Source organism: Heptranchias perlo, unplaced genomic scaffold (assembly GCF_035084215.1).
Source record: "Heptranchias perlo isolate sHepPer1 unplaced genomic scaffold, sHepPer1.hap1 HAP1_SCAFFOLD_643, whole genome shotgun sequence".
NCBI classification, from domain to species: domain Eukaryota; kingdom Metazoa; phylum Chordata; class Chondrichthyes; order Hexanchiformes; family Hexanchidae; genus Heptranchias; species Heptranchias perlo.
The window spans coordinates 31,806-46,109 of record NW_027139670.1 but is presented as its reverse complement, the minus strand read 5'-3'; the positions used below and the strand labels follow the sequence as shown (position 1 = coordinate 46,109).

General features: G+C 54.3%; 1 protein-coding gene across 1 annotated transcript in view; it reads right to left on the bottom strand.

Annotated features, from left to right (window-relative positions):
• Positions 1 to 14,304, bottom strand: part of LOC137318081 (BRCA1-A complex subunit RAP80-like) — a gene marked incomplete at its 3' end in the record, with an annotated part of 92,435 nt that overhangs the window by 60,573 nt on the left and 17,558 nt on the right. The window contains exon 4 of the mRNA XM_067981048.1: positions 12,468 to 12,642. Coding sequence (XP_067837149.1) covers positions 12,468 to 12,642 — 175 coding nt within the window. The remainder of the gene's footprint in view (positions 1 to 12,467; positions 12,643 to 14,304) is intronic.

The following is a 14,304-nucleotide window of genomic DNA, read 5'->3' as shown; positions in this document are numbered from 1 at the left end:
GTCCATATCCACAGGGACCAGTGAAGCACTGTCCATATCCACAGGGACCAGTACAGCACTGTCCATATCCACAGGGACCAGTACAGCACTGTCCATATCCACAGGGACCAGTACAGCACAGCACAGTCCATCTCCACAGGTACCAGTACAGCACCGTCCATATCCTCAGGGACCAGTACAGCACCGTCCATATCCACAGGGACCAGTACAGCACCGTCCGTATCCACAGGGACCAGCACAGCTCCGTCCAAATCCACAGGGACCAGTACAGCACAGCTCCGTCCATATCCACAGGGACCAGTACAGCACCGTCCATATCCACAGGGACCAATACAGCACCGTCCATATCCACAGGGACCAGTGCAGCACTGTCCATATCCACAGGGACCAGTACAGCACTGTCCATATCCACAGGGACCAGTACAGCACTGTCCATATCCACAGGGACCAGTACAGCACAGCACAGTCGATATCCACAGGGGCCAGTACAGCACTGTCCATATCCACAGGAACCAGTGCAGCACAGTCCATATCCACAGGTACCAGTCCAGCACCGTCCATATCCACAGGGACCAGTGCAGCACTGTCCATATCCACAGGGACCAGTACAGCACTGTCCATATCCACAGGGACCAGTACAGCACAGCACAGTCGATATCCACAGGGGCCAGTACAGCACTGTCCATATCCACAGGAACCAGTGCAGCACAGTCCATATCCACAGGTACCAGAACAGCACCGTCCATATCCTCAGGGACCAGGACAGCACCGTCCATATCCACAGGGACCAGGACAGCACCGTCCATATCCACAGGAACCAGGACAGCACCGTCCATATCCACAGGGACCAGGACAGCACCGTCCATATCCACAGGGACCAGGACAGCACCGTCCATATCCACAGGGACCAGGACAGCACTGTCCATATCCACAGGGACCAGTGCAGCACCGTCCATATCCACAGGGACCAGGACAGCACCGTCCATATCCACAGGGACCAGTACAGCACCGTCCATATCCACAGGGACCAGGACAGCACCGTCCATATCCACAGGGACCAGCATAGCACTGTCCATATCCACAGGGACCAGTGCAGCACCGTCCATATCCACAGGGACAAGTACAGCACCGTCCATATCCACAGGGACCAGCACAGCACCGTCCATATCCACAGGGACCAGAACAGCACCGTCCATATCCACAGGGACCAGTGCAGCACCGTCCATATCCACAGGGAACAGTACAGCACTGTCCATATCCACAGGGACCAATACAGCACTGTCCATATCCACAGGGACCAGTACAGCACCGTCCATATCCACAGGGACCAGTGCAGCACCGTCCATATCCACAGGGACCAGAACAGCACTGTCCATATCCACAAGGACCAGTACAGCACCGTCCATATCCACAGACATCAGTGCAGCATCGTCCATATCCACAGGGACCAGTCCAGCACCGTCCTTATCCACAGGGACCAGTACAGCACTGTCCATATCCACAGGGACCAGAACAGCACCATCCATATCCACAGGGACCAGTACAGCACCGTCCATATCCACAGGGACCGGTACAGCACCGTCCATATCCACAGACATCAGTGCAGCACCGTCCATATCCACAGGGACCAATACAGCACCGTCCATCTCCACAGGGGCCAGTACAGCACTGTCCATATCCACAGGGACCAGAACAGCACCATCTATATCCACAGGGACCAGTACAGCACCGTCCATATCCACAGGGACCGGTACAGCACCGTCCATATCCACAGGGACCAGCACAGCACTGTCCATATCCACAAGGACCAGTACAGCACCGTCCATATCCACAGACATCGGTTCAGCACCGTCCATATCCACAGGGACCAGTGCAGCACTGTCCACATCCACAGGGACCAGTACAGCACTGTCCATATCCACAGGGACCAGTACAGCACAGCACAGTCCATATCCACAGGTACCAGTACAGCACCGTCCATATCCTCAGGGACCAGTACAGCACCGTCCATATCCACAGGGACCAGTACAGCACCGTCCGTATCCACAGGGACCAACACAGCTCCGTCCATATCCACAGGGACCAGTACAGCACCGTCCATATCCACAGGGACCAGGACAGCACCGTCCATATCCACAGGGACCAATACAGCACCGTCCATATCCACAGGGACCAGTACAGCACTGTCCATATCCACAGGGAACAGTACAGCACCGTCCATATCCACAGGGACCAGTACAGCACCGTCCGTATCCACAGGGACCAGCACAGCTCCGTCCATATCCACAGGGACCAGTACAGCACAGCTCCGTCCATATCCACAGGGACCAGTACAGCACCGTCCATATCCACAGGGACCAGGACAGCACCGTCCATATCCACAGGGACCAATACAGCACCGTCCATATCCACAGGAACAAATACAGCACCGTCCATATCCACAGGGACCAGTGCAGCACTGTCCATATCCACAGGGACCAGTACAGCACTGTCCATATCCACAGGGACCAGTACAGCACAGCACAGTCGATATCCACAGGGACCAGTACAGCACTGTCCATATCCACAGGAACCAGTGCAGCACATTCCATATCCACAGGTACCAGTACAGCACCGTCCATATCCACAGGGACCAGTGCAGCACTGTCCATATCCACAGGGACCAGTACAGCACTGTCCATATCCACAGGGACCAGTACAGCACAGCACAGTCGATATCCACAGGGGCCAGTACAGCACTGTCCATATCCACAGGAACCAGTGCAGCACAGTCCATATCCACAGGTACCAGAACAGCACCGTCCATATCCTCAGGGACCAGGACAGCACCGTCCATATCCACAGGGACCAGGACAGCACCGTCCATATCCACAGGGACCAGTCCAGCACCGTCCATATCCACAGGGACCAGTACAGCACTGTCCATATCCACAGGGACCAGTGCAGCACCGTCCATATCCACAGGGACCAGGACAGCACCGTCCATATCCACAGGGACCAGTACAGCACCGTCCATATCCACACACATCAGGACAACACCGTCCACATCCACAGGGACCAGTACAGCACCGTCCATATCCACAGGGACCAGTACAGCACCGTCCATATCCACAGGGACCAGGACAGCACCGTCCATATCCACAGGGACCAGCACAGCACTGTCCATATCCACAGGGACCAGTGCAGCACCGTCCATATCCACAGGGACCAGTACAGCACCGTCCATATCCACAGGGACCAGCACAGCACCGTCCATATCCACAGGGACCAGCACAGCACCGTCCATATCCACAGGAACCAGAACAGCACCGTCCATATCCACAGGGACCAGTGCAGCACCGTCCAAATCCACAGGGAATAGTACAGCACTGTCCATATCCACAGTGTCCAATACAGCACTGTCCATATCCACAGGGACCAGTACAGCACCGTCCATATCCACAGGGACCAGTGCAGCACCGTCCATATCCACAGGGACCAGAACAGCACTGTCCATATCCACAAGGACCAGTACAGCACCGTCCATATCCACAGACATCAGTGCATCACCGTCCATATCCACAGGGACCAATACAGCACCGTCCATCTCCACAGGGGCCAGTACAGCACTGTCCATATCCACAGGGACCAGAACAGCACCATCTGTATCCACAGGGACCAGTACAGCACCGTCCATATCCACAGGGACCAGCACAGCACCGTCCATATCCACAGGGACCGGTACAGCACTGTCCATATCCACAGGGACCAGCACAGCACCGTCCATATCCACAGGGACCAGCACAGCACCGTCCATATCCACAGGGACCAGAACAGCACCGTCCATATCCACAGGGAACAGAACGGCACCGTCCATATCCACAGGGACCAGTACAGCACTGTCCATATCCACCGGGGCCAGTACAGCACTGTCCATATCCACAAGGACCAGTACAGCACTGTCCATATCCACAGGGACCAGTACAGCACTGTCCATATCCACAGGGACCAGGACAGCACTGTCCATATCCACAGGGACCAGTACAGCACTGTCCATATCCACAGGGACCAGTACAGCACTGTCCATATCCACAGGGAACAGAATTGCACTGTCCATATCCACAGGGAACAGAACGGCACCGTCCATATCCACAGGGACCAGTACAGCACTGTCCATATCCACAGGGACCAGTACAGCACTGTCCATATCCACAGGGACCAGCACAGCACCGTCCATATCCACAGGGACCAGAACAGCACTGTCCATATCCACAGGGACCAGGACAGCACTGTCCATATCCACAGGGACCAGCACAGCACCGTCCATATCCACAGGGACCAGAACAGCACCGTCCATATCCACAGGGACCAGTACAGCACCGTCCATATCCACAGGGACCAGAACAGCACCGTCCATATCCATCGTACCAGCACAGCACCGTCCATATCCACAGGGACCAGAACAGCACCTTCCATATCCACAGGGACCAGTACAGCACCGTCCATATCCACAGGGACCAGTACAGCACCGTCCATATCCACAGGGACCAGCACAGCACTGTCCATATCCACAGGGACCAGAACAGCACCGTCCATATCCACAGGGACCAGCACAGCACTGTCCATATCCACAGGGACCAGCACAGCACCGTCCATATCCACAGGGACCAGAACAGCACCATACACACCCATCGGGACCAGTAAAGCACTGTCCATATCCACAGGGACCATTATGGCACTGTCCATATCCACAGGGACCATACGGCACTGTCCATATCCACAGGGACCAGTACGGCACTGTCCATATCCACAGGGACCAGGACAGCACTGTCCATATCCACAGGGACCAGTGCAGCACCGTCCATATCCACAGGGACCAGAACAGCACCGTCCATATCCACAGGGACCAGAACAGCACTGTCCATATCCACAGGGAACAGAATAGCACCGTCCATATCCACAGGGAGCAGAACAGCACCGTCCATATCCACAGGGACCAGAATGGCACCGTCCATATCCACAGGGACCAGAACAGCACCGTCCATATCCACAGGGACCAGAACGGCACCGTCCATATCCACAGGGACACGTACGGCACCGTCCATATCCACAGGGACCAGTCCAGCACCGTCCATATCCACAGGGACCAGTTCAGCACCGTCCATTTCCACAGGGACCAGCACAGCACAGCACAGTCGATATCCACAGGGGCCAGTACAGCACTGTCCATGTCCACAGGGACCAGTACAGCACTGTCCATATCCAAAGGGACCAGTACAGCACAGCACAGTCGATATCCACAGGGACCAGTACAGCACTGTCCATATCCACAGGGACCAGAACAGCACCGTCCATATCCACAGGGACCAGTACAGCACTGTCCATATCCACAGGGACCAGCACAGCACCGTCCATATCCACAGGGACCAGAACAGCACCATACACACCCATCGGGACCAGTAAAGCACTGTCCATATCCACAGGGACCATTATGGCACTGTCCATATCCACAGGGACCATACGGCACTGTCCATATCCACAGGGACCAGTACGGCACTGTCCATATCCACAGGGACCAGGACAGCACTGTCCATATCCACAGGGACCAGTGCAGCACCGTCCATATCCACAGGGACCAGAACAGCACCGTCCATATCCACAGGGACCAGAACAGCACTGTCCATATCCACAGGGAACAGAATAGCACCGTCCATATCCACAGGGAGCAGAACAGCACCGTCCATATCCACAGGGACCAGAACGGCACCGTCCATATCCACAGGGACCAGAACAGCACCGTCCATATCCACAGGGACCAGAACGGCACCGTCCATATCCACAGGGACACGTACGGCACCGTCCATATCCACAGGGACCAGTCCAGCACCGTCCATATCCACAGGGACCAGTTCAGCACCGTCCATTTCCACAGGGACCAGCACAGCACTGTCCATGTCCACAGGGACCAGTACAGCACTGTCCATATCCACAGGGACCAGTACAGCACAGCACAGTCGATATCCACAGGGACCAGTACAGCACCGTCCATATCCACAGGGACCAGTACAGCACCGTCCATATCCACAGGGACAAATTCGGCACCGTCCATATCCACAGGGACCAGTCCAGCACTGTCCATATCCACAGGGACCAGTACAGCACTGTCCATATCCACAGACATCAGTACAGCACTGTCCATATCCACATTGACCAGCACAGCACCGTCCATATCCACAGGGACCAGCACAGCACCGTCCATATCCACAGGGACCAGAACAGCACCGTCCATATCCACAAGGACCAGGACAGCACTGTCCATATCCACAGGGGCCAGTACAGCACTGTCCATCTCCACAGGGACCAGTGCAGCACTGTCCATATCCACAGGGACCAGTACAGCACTCTCAATATCCACGCACATCATTACAGCACCGTCCATACCCACAGGGACCATTCCAGCACCGTCCATATCCACAGGGACCAGTACAGCACTGCTCACATCCACAGGGACCAGTACAGCACTCTCCATATCCACAGGGACCAGTACAGCACCGTACACAGCCACAGGGACGAGTGCAGCAGCTTACACACCCACAGGGACCAGTCCAGAACCGTCCATATCTGCAGGGACCAGTACAGCACCGTCCATATCCACAGGGACCAGGACAGCACTGACCATATCCACAGGGAACAGTACAGCACTGTCCATATCCACAGGGAACAGAATAGCACTGTCCATATCCACAGGGACCAGTACGGCACTGTCCATATCCACAGGGACCAGTACAGCACTGTCCATATCCACAGGGACCAGTACAGCACTGTCCATATCCACAGGGACCAGTACAGCACTGTCCATATCCACAGGGACCAGTACAGCACTGTCCATATCCACAGGGACCAGTACAGCACTGTCCATATCCACAGGGACCAGTACAGCACTGTCCATATCCACAGGGACCAGAACAGCACTGTCCATATCCACAGGGACCAGTACAGCACTGTCCATATCCACAGGGACCAGTACAGCACCGTCCGTATCCACAGGGACCAGTACAGCACCGTCAATATCCACAGGGACCAGAACAGCACTGTCCATATCCACAGGGACCATACGGCACTGTCCATATCCACAGGGACCAGTACGGCACCGTCCATATCCACAGGGACCAGAACAGCACCGTCCATATCCACAGGGACCAGTACAGCACTGTCCATATCCACAGACATCAGTACAGCACCGTTCGAATCCACAGGGACCAGTACAGCACTGTCCATATCCACAGGGACCAGTACGGCACCGTCCATATCCACAGGGACCAGTGCAGCACTGTCCATATCCACAGACATCAGTACAGCACCGTTCAAATCCACAGGGACCAGTACAGCACTGTCCATATCCACAGGCACCAGTACAGCACTGTCCATATCCACAAGGACCAGTACAGCACCGTCCATATCCACAGGGACCAGTACAGCACCGTCCATATCCACAGGGACCAGGACAGCACCGTACAAACCCACAGGGACCAGTGCAGCACCGTACACAGCTACAGGGACGAGTGCAGCACCTTATACACCCACAGGGACCAGTCCAGAAGCGTCCATATCTGCAGGGACCAGTACAGCACTGTCCATATCCACAGGGACCAGTACAGCACTGTCCATATCCACAGGGACCAGTGCAGCACCGTCCATATCCACAGGGACCAGTACAGCACCGTCCATATCCATAGGGACCAGTACAGCACTGTCCATATCCACAGGCACCAGTACAGCAATGACCATATCCACAAGGACCAGTACAGCACTGTCCATATCCACAAGGACCAGTGCAGCACCGTCCATATCCACAGGGACCAGTACAGCACCGTCCATATCCACAGGGACCAGTACAGCACCGTCCATATCCACAGGGACCAATACAGCACCGTCCATATCCACAGGGACAAATACAGCACCGTCCATATCCACAGGGACCAGTGCAGCACTGTCCATATCCACAGGGACCAGTACAGCACCGTCCATATCCACAGGGACCAATACAGCACCGTCCATATCCACAGGGACAAATACAGCACCGTCCATATCCACAGGGACTAGTGCAGCACTGTCCATATCCACAGGGACCAGTGCAGCACTGTCCATATCCACAGGAACCAGTGCAGCACAGTCCATATCCACAGGTACCAGTTCAGCACCATCCATATCCACAGGGACCAGTGCAGCACTGTCCACATCCACAGGGACCAGTACAGCACTGTCCATATCCACAGGAACCAGTTCAGCACCATCCATATCCACAGGGACCAGTGCAGCACCGTCCATATCCACAGGGACCAGAACGGCACTATCAATATCCACACACATCAGTACAGCACGGTCCATATCCACAGGGACCAGTACAGCACTATCAATATCCACACACATCAGTACAGCACGGTCCATATCCACAGGGACCAGTACAGCACCGTCCATATCCACAGGGACCAGTACAGCACCGTCCATATCCACAGGGACCAGTCCAGCACTGTCCATAACCACAGGGACCAGTCCAGCACTGTCCATATCCACAGGGACCAGTCCAGCACTGTCCATAACCACAGGGACCAGTCCAGCACTGTCCATAACCACAGGGACCAGTCCAGCACTGTCCATATCCACAGGGACCAGTACAGCACTGTCCACATCCACAGGATTGGTATAGCAGAGTGGCGCAGCGGAAGCGTGCTGGGCCCATAACCCAGAGGTCGATGGATCGAAACCATCTTCGGGCTGCTCTTTCAAAACTGAGATGAGGAGAAACTTCTTCACTCAGAGGGTGGTAGGTCTGTGGAATTTGCTGCCCCAGGAAGCTGTGGAAGCTACATCATTAAATAAATTTAAAACAGAAATAGACAGTTTCCTAGAAGTAAAGGGAATTAGGGGTTACGGGGAGCGGGCAGGAAATTGGACATGAAGCTGAGTTCGGATCGGTCAATGCCCTGTGGTTGGCGCAGAGGGCCCAGGGGCTGTGTGGCCGGGTCCTGCTCCGACTTCTTGTGTTCTTCAGATTTGTGGTTGGGATCAGATCAGCCATGATCTTATTGAATGGCGGAGCAGGCTCGAGGGGCCGATTGGCCTACTCCTGCTCCTATTTCTTATGTTCTTATGTTCTTATGTACAGCACTGTCCATATCCACAGGATGTGGAGATGCCGGTGATGGACTGGGGTTGACAATTGTAAACAATTTTACAACACCAAGTTATAGTCCAGCAATTTTATTTTAAATTCACAAGCTTTCGGAGACTTCCTCCTTCCTCAGGTAAATGTTCAGGATCTCCTTGAAGCCTACGCATTTATACATATAGAACAATACATGGTGTTTACAGACTGCCCCTGCAACTGCCCGTTGCCAAGGCAATCACCGTGTTCAGACAGAGAGGTGTCACCTGCAGAACCCCCGAATACACATTCAACAAAAAAACAAACAGGAAAAAAAAGAGAAGAAAAACAGAGAGAGGCAGAAACATCCGGAAGGCAGAGAGAGCCAGCAAATGACCCATTATATTAAAAACAGATAACATTTGTTCGCTGGTGGGGTAACGTGTAGCGTGACATGAACCCAAGATCCCGGTTGAGATCGTCCTCATGGGTGCGGAACTTGGCTATCAATTTCTGCTCGACGATTTTGCGTTGTCGTGTGTCTCGAAGGCCGCCTTGGAGTACGCTTATCCACAGGGACCAGTACAGCACTGTCCATTTCCACAGGGACCAGTACAGCACTGTCCATATCCACAGGGACCAGTACAGCACTGTCCATATCCACAGGGACCAGTTCATCACTGTCCATATCCACAGGGACCAGTACAGCACTGTCCATATCTACAGGGACCAGTACATCACTGTCCATATCCACAGGGACCAGTACAGCACTGTCCATATCTACAGGAACCAGTACAGCACTGTCCACATCCACAGGGACCAGTACATCACTGTCCATATCCACAGGGACCAGTACAGCACTGTCCATATCTACAGGGACCAGTACATCACTGTCCACATCCACAGGGACCAGTACATCACTGTCCATATCCACAGGGACCAGTACAGCACTGTCCATATCCACAGGGACCAGAACAGCACTGTCCATATCCACAGGGACCAGTACAGCACTGTCCATTTCCACAGGGACCAATACAGCACCGTCCATACCCACAGGGACCAGTCCAGCACCGTCCATATCCACAGGGACCAGTGCAGCACTGTCCATATCCACAGGGGCCAGTGCAGCACTGTCCATATCCACAGGGACCAGTACAGCACTGTCCATATCCACAGAGACCAGGACAGCACCGTCCATATCCACAGAGACCAATACAGCACCGTCCATATCCACAGGGGCCAGTGCAGCACTGTCCATATCCACAGGGACCAGTACAGCAAAGCACAGCACAGTCCATATCCACAGGGACCAGGACAGCACTGTCCATATCCACAGGGACCAGTACAGCACAGTTTTTATCCACAGGGACCAGTACAGCCCCGTCCATATCCACAGGGACCAGAACAGCACCGTCCATATCCACAGGGGCCAGAACAGCACCGTCCATATCCACAGGGACCAGTACAGCACCGTCCATATCCACAGGGGCCAGAACAGCACCGTCCATATCCACAGGGGCCAGAACAGCACCGTCCATATCCACAGGGACCAGAACAGCACCGTCCATATCCACAGGGACCAGTACAGCACTGTCCATATCCACAGGGACCAGTACAGCACCGTCAATATCCACAGGGACCAGAACAGCACCGTCCATATCCACAGGGACCAGTACAGCACTGTCCATATCCACAGGGACCAGTACAGCACTGTCCATATCCACAGGGGCCAGAACAGCACCGTCCATATCCACAGGGACCAGTACAGCACTGTCCATATCCACAGGGACCAGTACAGCACTGTCCATATCCACAGGGACCAGTGCAGCACCGTCCATATCCACAGGGACCAGTACAGCACTGTCCATATCCACAGGGACCAGTACAGCACTGTCCATATCCACAGGGACCAGTACAGCACTGTCCATATCCACAGGGACCAGTACAGCACTGTCCATATCCACAGGGACCAGTGCAGCACTGTCCATATCCACAGACACCTGTATAGCACAGTCCATATCCACAGGGACCAGTACAGCACTGTCCATTTCCACAGGGACCAGTACAGCACTGTCCATATCCACAGGGACCGGTACAGCACTGTCCATATCCACAGGGACCAGTGCAGCACCGTCCATATCCACAGGGACCAGTGCAGCACCGTCCATATCCACAGGGACCAGTACAGCACTGTCCATATCCACAGGGACCAGTACAGCACTGTCCATATCCACAGGGACCAGTACAGCACTGTCCATATCCACAGGGACCAGTACAGCACTGTCCATATCCACAGGGACCAGTGCAGCACTGTCCATATCCACAGACACCTGTATAGCACAGTCCATATCCACAGGGACCAGTACAGCACTGTCCATTTCCACAGGGACCAGTACAGCACTGTCCATATCCACAGTGACCAGTACAGCACTGTCCATATCCACAGGGACCAGTACATCACTGTCCATATCCACAGGGACCAGTACAGCACTGTCCATATCTACAGGGACCAGTACATCACTGTCCATATCCACAGGGACCAGTACAGCACTGTCCATATCTACAGGGACCAGTACAGCACTGCCCACATCCACAGGGACCAGTACATCACTGTCCATATCCACAGGGACCAGTACAGCACTGTCCATATTCACAGGGACCAGAACAGCACTGTCCATATCCACAGGGACCAGTACAGCACTGTCCATTTCCACAGGGACCAATACAGCACCGTCCATACCCACAGGGACCAGTCCAGCACCGTCCATATCCACAGGGACCAGTGCAGCACTGTCCATATCCACAGGGGCCAGTGCAGCACCGTCCATATCCACAGGGGCCAGTGCAGCACTGTCCATATCCACAGGGACCAGTACAGCAAAGCACAGCACAGTCCATATCCACAGGGACCAGGACAGCACTGTCCATATCCACAGGGACCAGTACAGCACTGTCCATATCCACAGGGACCAGTACAGCACCGTCCATATCCACAGGGACCAGTACAGCACTGTCCATATCCACAGGGACCAGTACAGCACTGTCCATATCCACAGGGACCAGTACAGCACTGTCCATATCCACAGGGACCAGTGCAGCACTGTCCATATCCACAGACACCTGTATAGCACAGTCCATATCCACAGGGACCAGTACAGCACTGTCCATATCCACAGGGACCAGTGCAGCACTGTCCATATCCACAGACACCTGTATAGCACAGTCCATATCCACAGGGACCAGTACAACACTGTCCATATCCACAGGGACCAGTGCAGCACTGTCCATATCCACAGACACCTGTATAGCACAGTCCATATCCACGGAACAGTGAGATTCCTACCTTGCGATTTGCCGTCTCCATCACTGGCACCGTTACAATCGGCCGCGTGCACCTCGATCTTCTCCAATGGGAAGCGTTGCCCACAAAGCGGACATTCAACGCAAGCTTTCTTAGACTTTGGGACGAGAGGGAGTTCCTCAGCGTCATCGTCTATCAACACCACGTCTTCAGGCTCCTGAGAGAGAGAGAGAGAGAGAAACACTCAACATACCAAACAGCAAGGCACACAACATCTCCACAGGGAGCATCGTACAGGGGCTCAGCTATCCAATCTGCAGCACACAAAAAGCCATTTGGCCCAACTGCTTTATGTTGGTGTTGACACTCCAGACGAGACTCCTCCCACCCTAATTTGTCACCAAGATTGAGACGATCCATTCAGCTGCCTCTGCCACTTCCCTCCCTCCCCCTCGCTCACTGAGCCAAACTTCCCTTCAGTTCCCCCCTGCCCTCGCCCTGAATCTTTCTCTAATTTCTCTCCTGTCTCTCCTCATTCTCTCTCCAAACTCATCTTGACCATGAGACCCACCTCCTTCTCCCTCGACCCTATTCCCACTAAACTGCTGACCACCCAACTTCCCTTCCTGGCCCCCATGCCAGCTGATATTGTTAACGGTTCCCTCTCCTCAGCTGCTGTCCCCCTTCCCTTCAAATCTGCTGTCATCACCCGCTCCTCAAAAAACCCACCCTTGACCCCCTCTGTCCTTGCAAACTACCCCCCCATCTCCAACCTCCCTTTCCTCTCCAAAGTCCTTCAACATGTTGTCGTCTCCCAAATCCGTGTCCATCTTTCCCATAACTCCATGTTTGAATCCCTCCAATCAGGTTTCCGCCCCTTATCAAAACGGCCCTTATCAAAGTCACAAATGAGATCCTCTGTGACTGTGACCGTGGTAAACTCTCCCTCCTCATCCTTCTCCACCTGTCTGCAGCCTTTCACACGATTGACCACTCCATCCGCCTCCAACGCCTCTCCTCCATTGTCCAGCTGGGTGGGACTGCCTTCACCTGCTTCCATTCTTATCTATCCAGTCGTATCGGAGAATCTCCTGTAATGGCTTCTCTTCTCTCTCCCACACCGTTACCTCTGGAGTCCCCAAGGATCGATCCTTGGCCCCCTCCTATTTCTCATCTACATGCTGCCCCTCGGCGATATCATCAGGTTCCACATGTACACTGACGACACCCAGCTCTACCTCACCACCACCCCTCTCGACCCCACCACTGTCTCTCGTTTTTCACATTGCTTGTCCGACATCCAGTACTGGATGAGCAAAAATTTCCTCCAATTAAATATTGGGAAGTTCGAAGCCATTGTCTTCAGTCCCCACCACAAACTCCGTTCCCCAGTCACCGACTCCATCCCCCTCCCTGGCCACTGTCTGAGTCTGAACCAGACTGTTCCCAACCTCGGCGTTCTATTTGACCCTGAGCTGAGCCTCCGACCCCATTTCCTCTCCATCACCAAGACCTCCTACTTCCACCTCCGTAACATCGCCCATCTCCACCCCTGCCTCAGCTCATCTGCTGCTGAAGCCCTCATCCATGCTTTTGTTACCTCCAGACGACTGTTCCAATGCTCTCCTGGCCGGCCTCCCACCCTGTGTAAACTTCAGCTCATCCAAAACTCTGCTGCCCTTATCCTAACTCGCACCGAGTCCCGTTCACCCATCACCCCTGTGCTCACCGACCTACAATGGCTCCCGGTCCGGGAATGCCTCGATTTTAAAATTCTCATCCTTATTTTCAAATCGCTCCATGGCCTCGCCCCTCCCTATCTCTGTGACCTCCTCCAAATCCATGCTGGCTTTCATTTATTAGCCCAGACTTTTCCAAG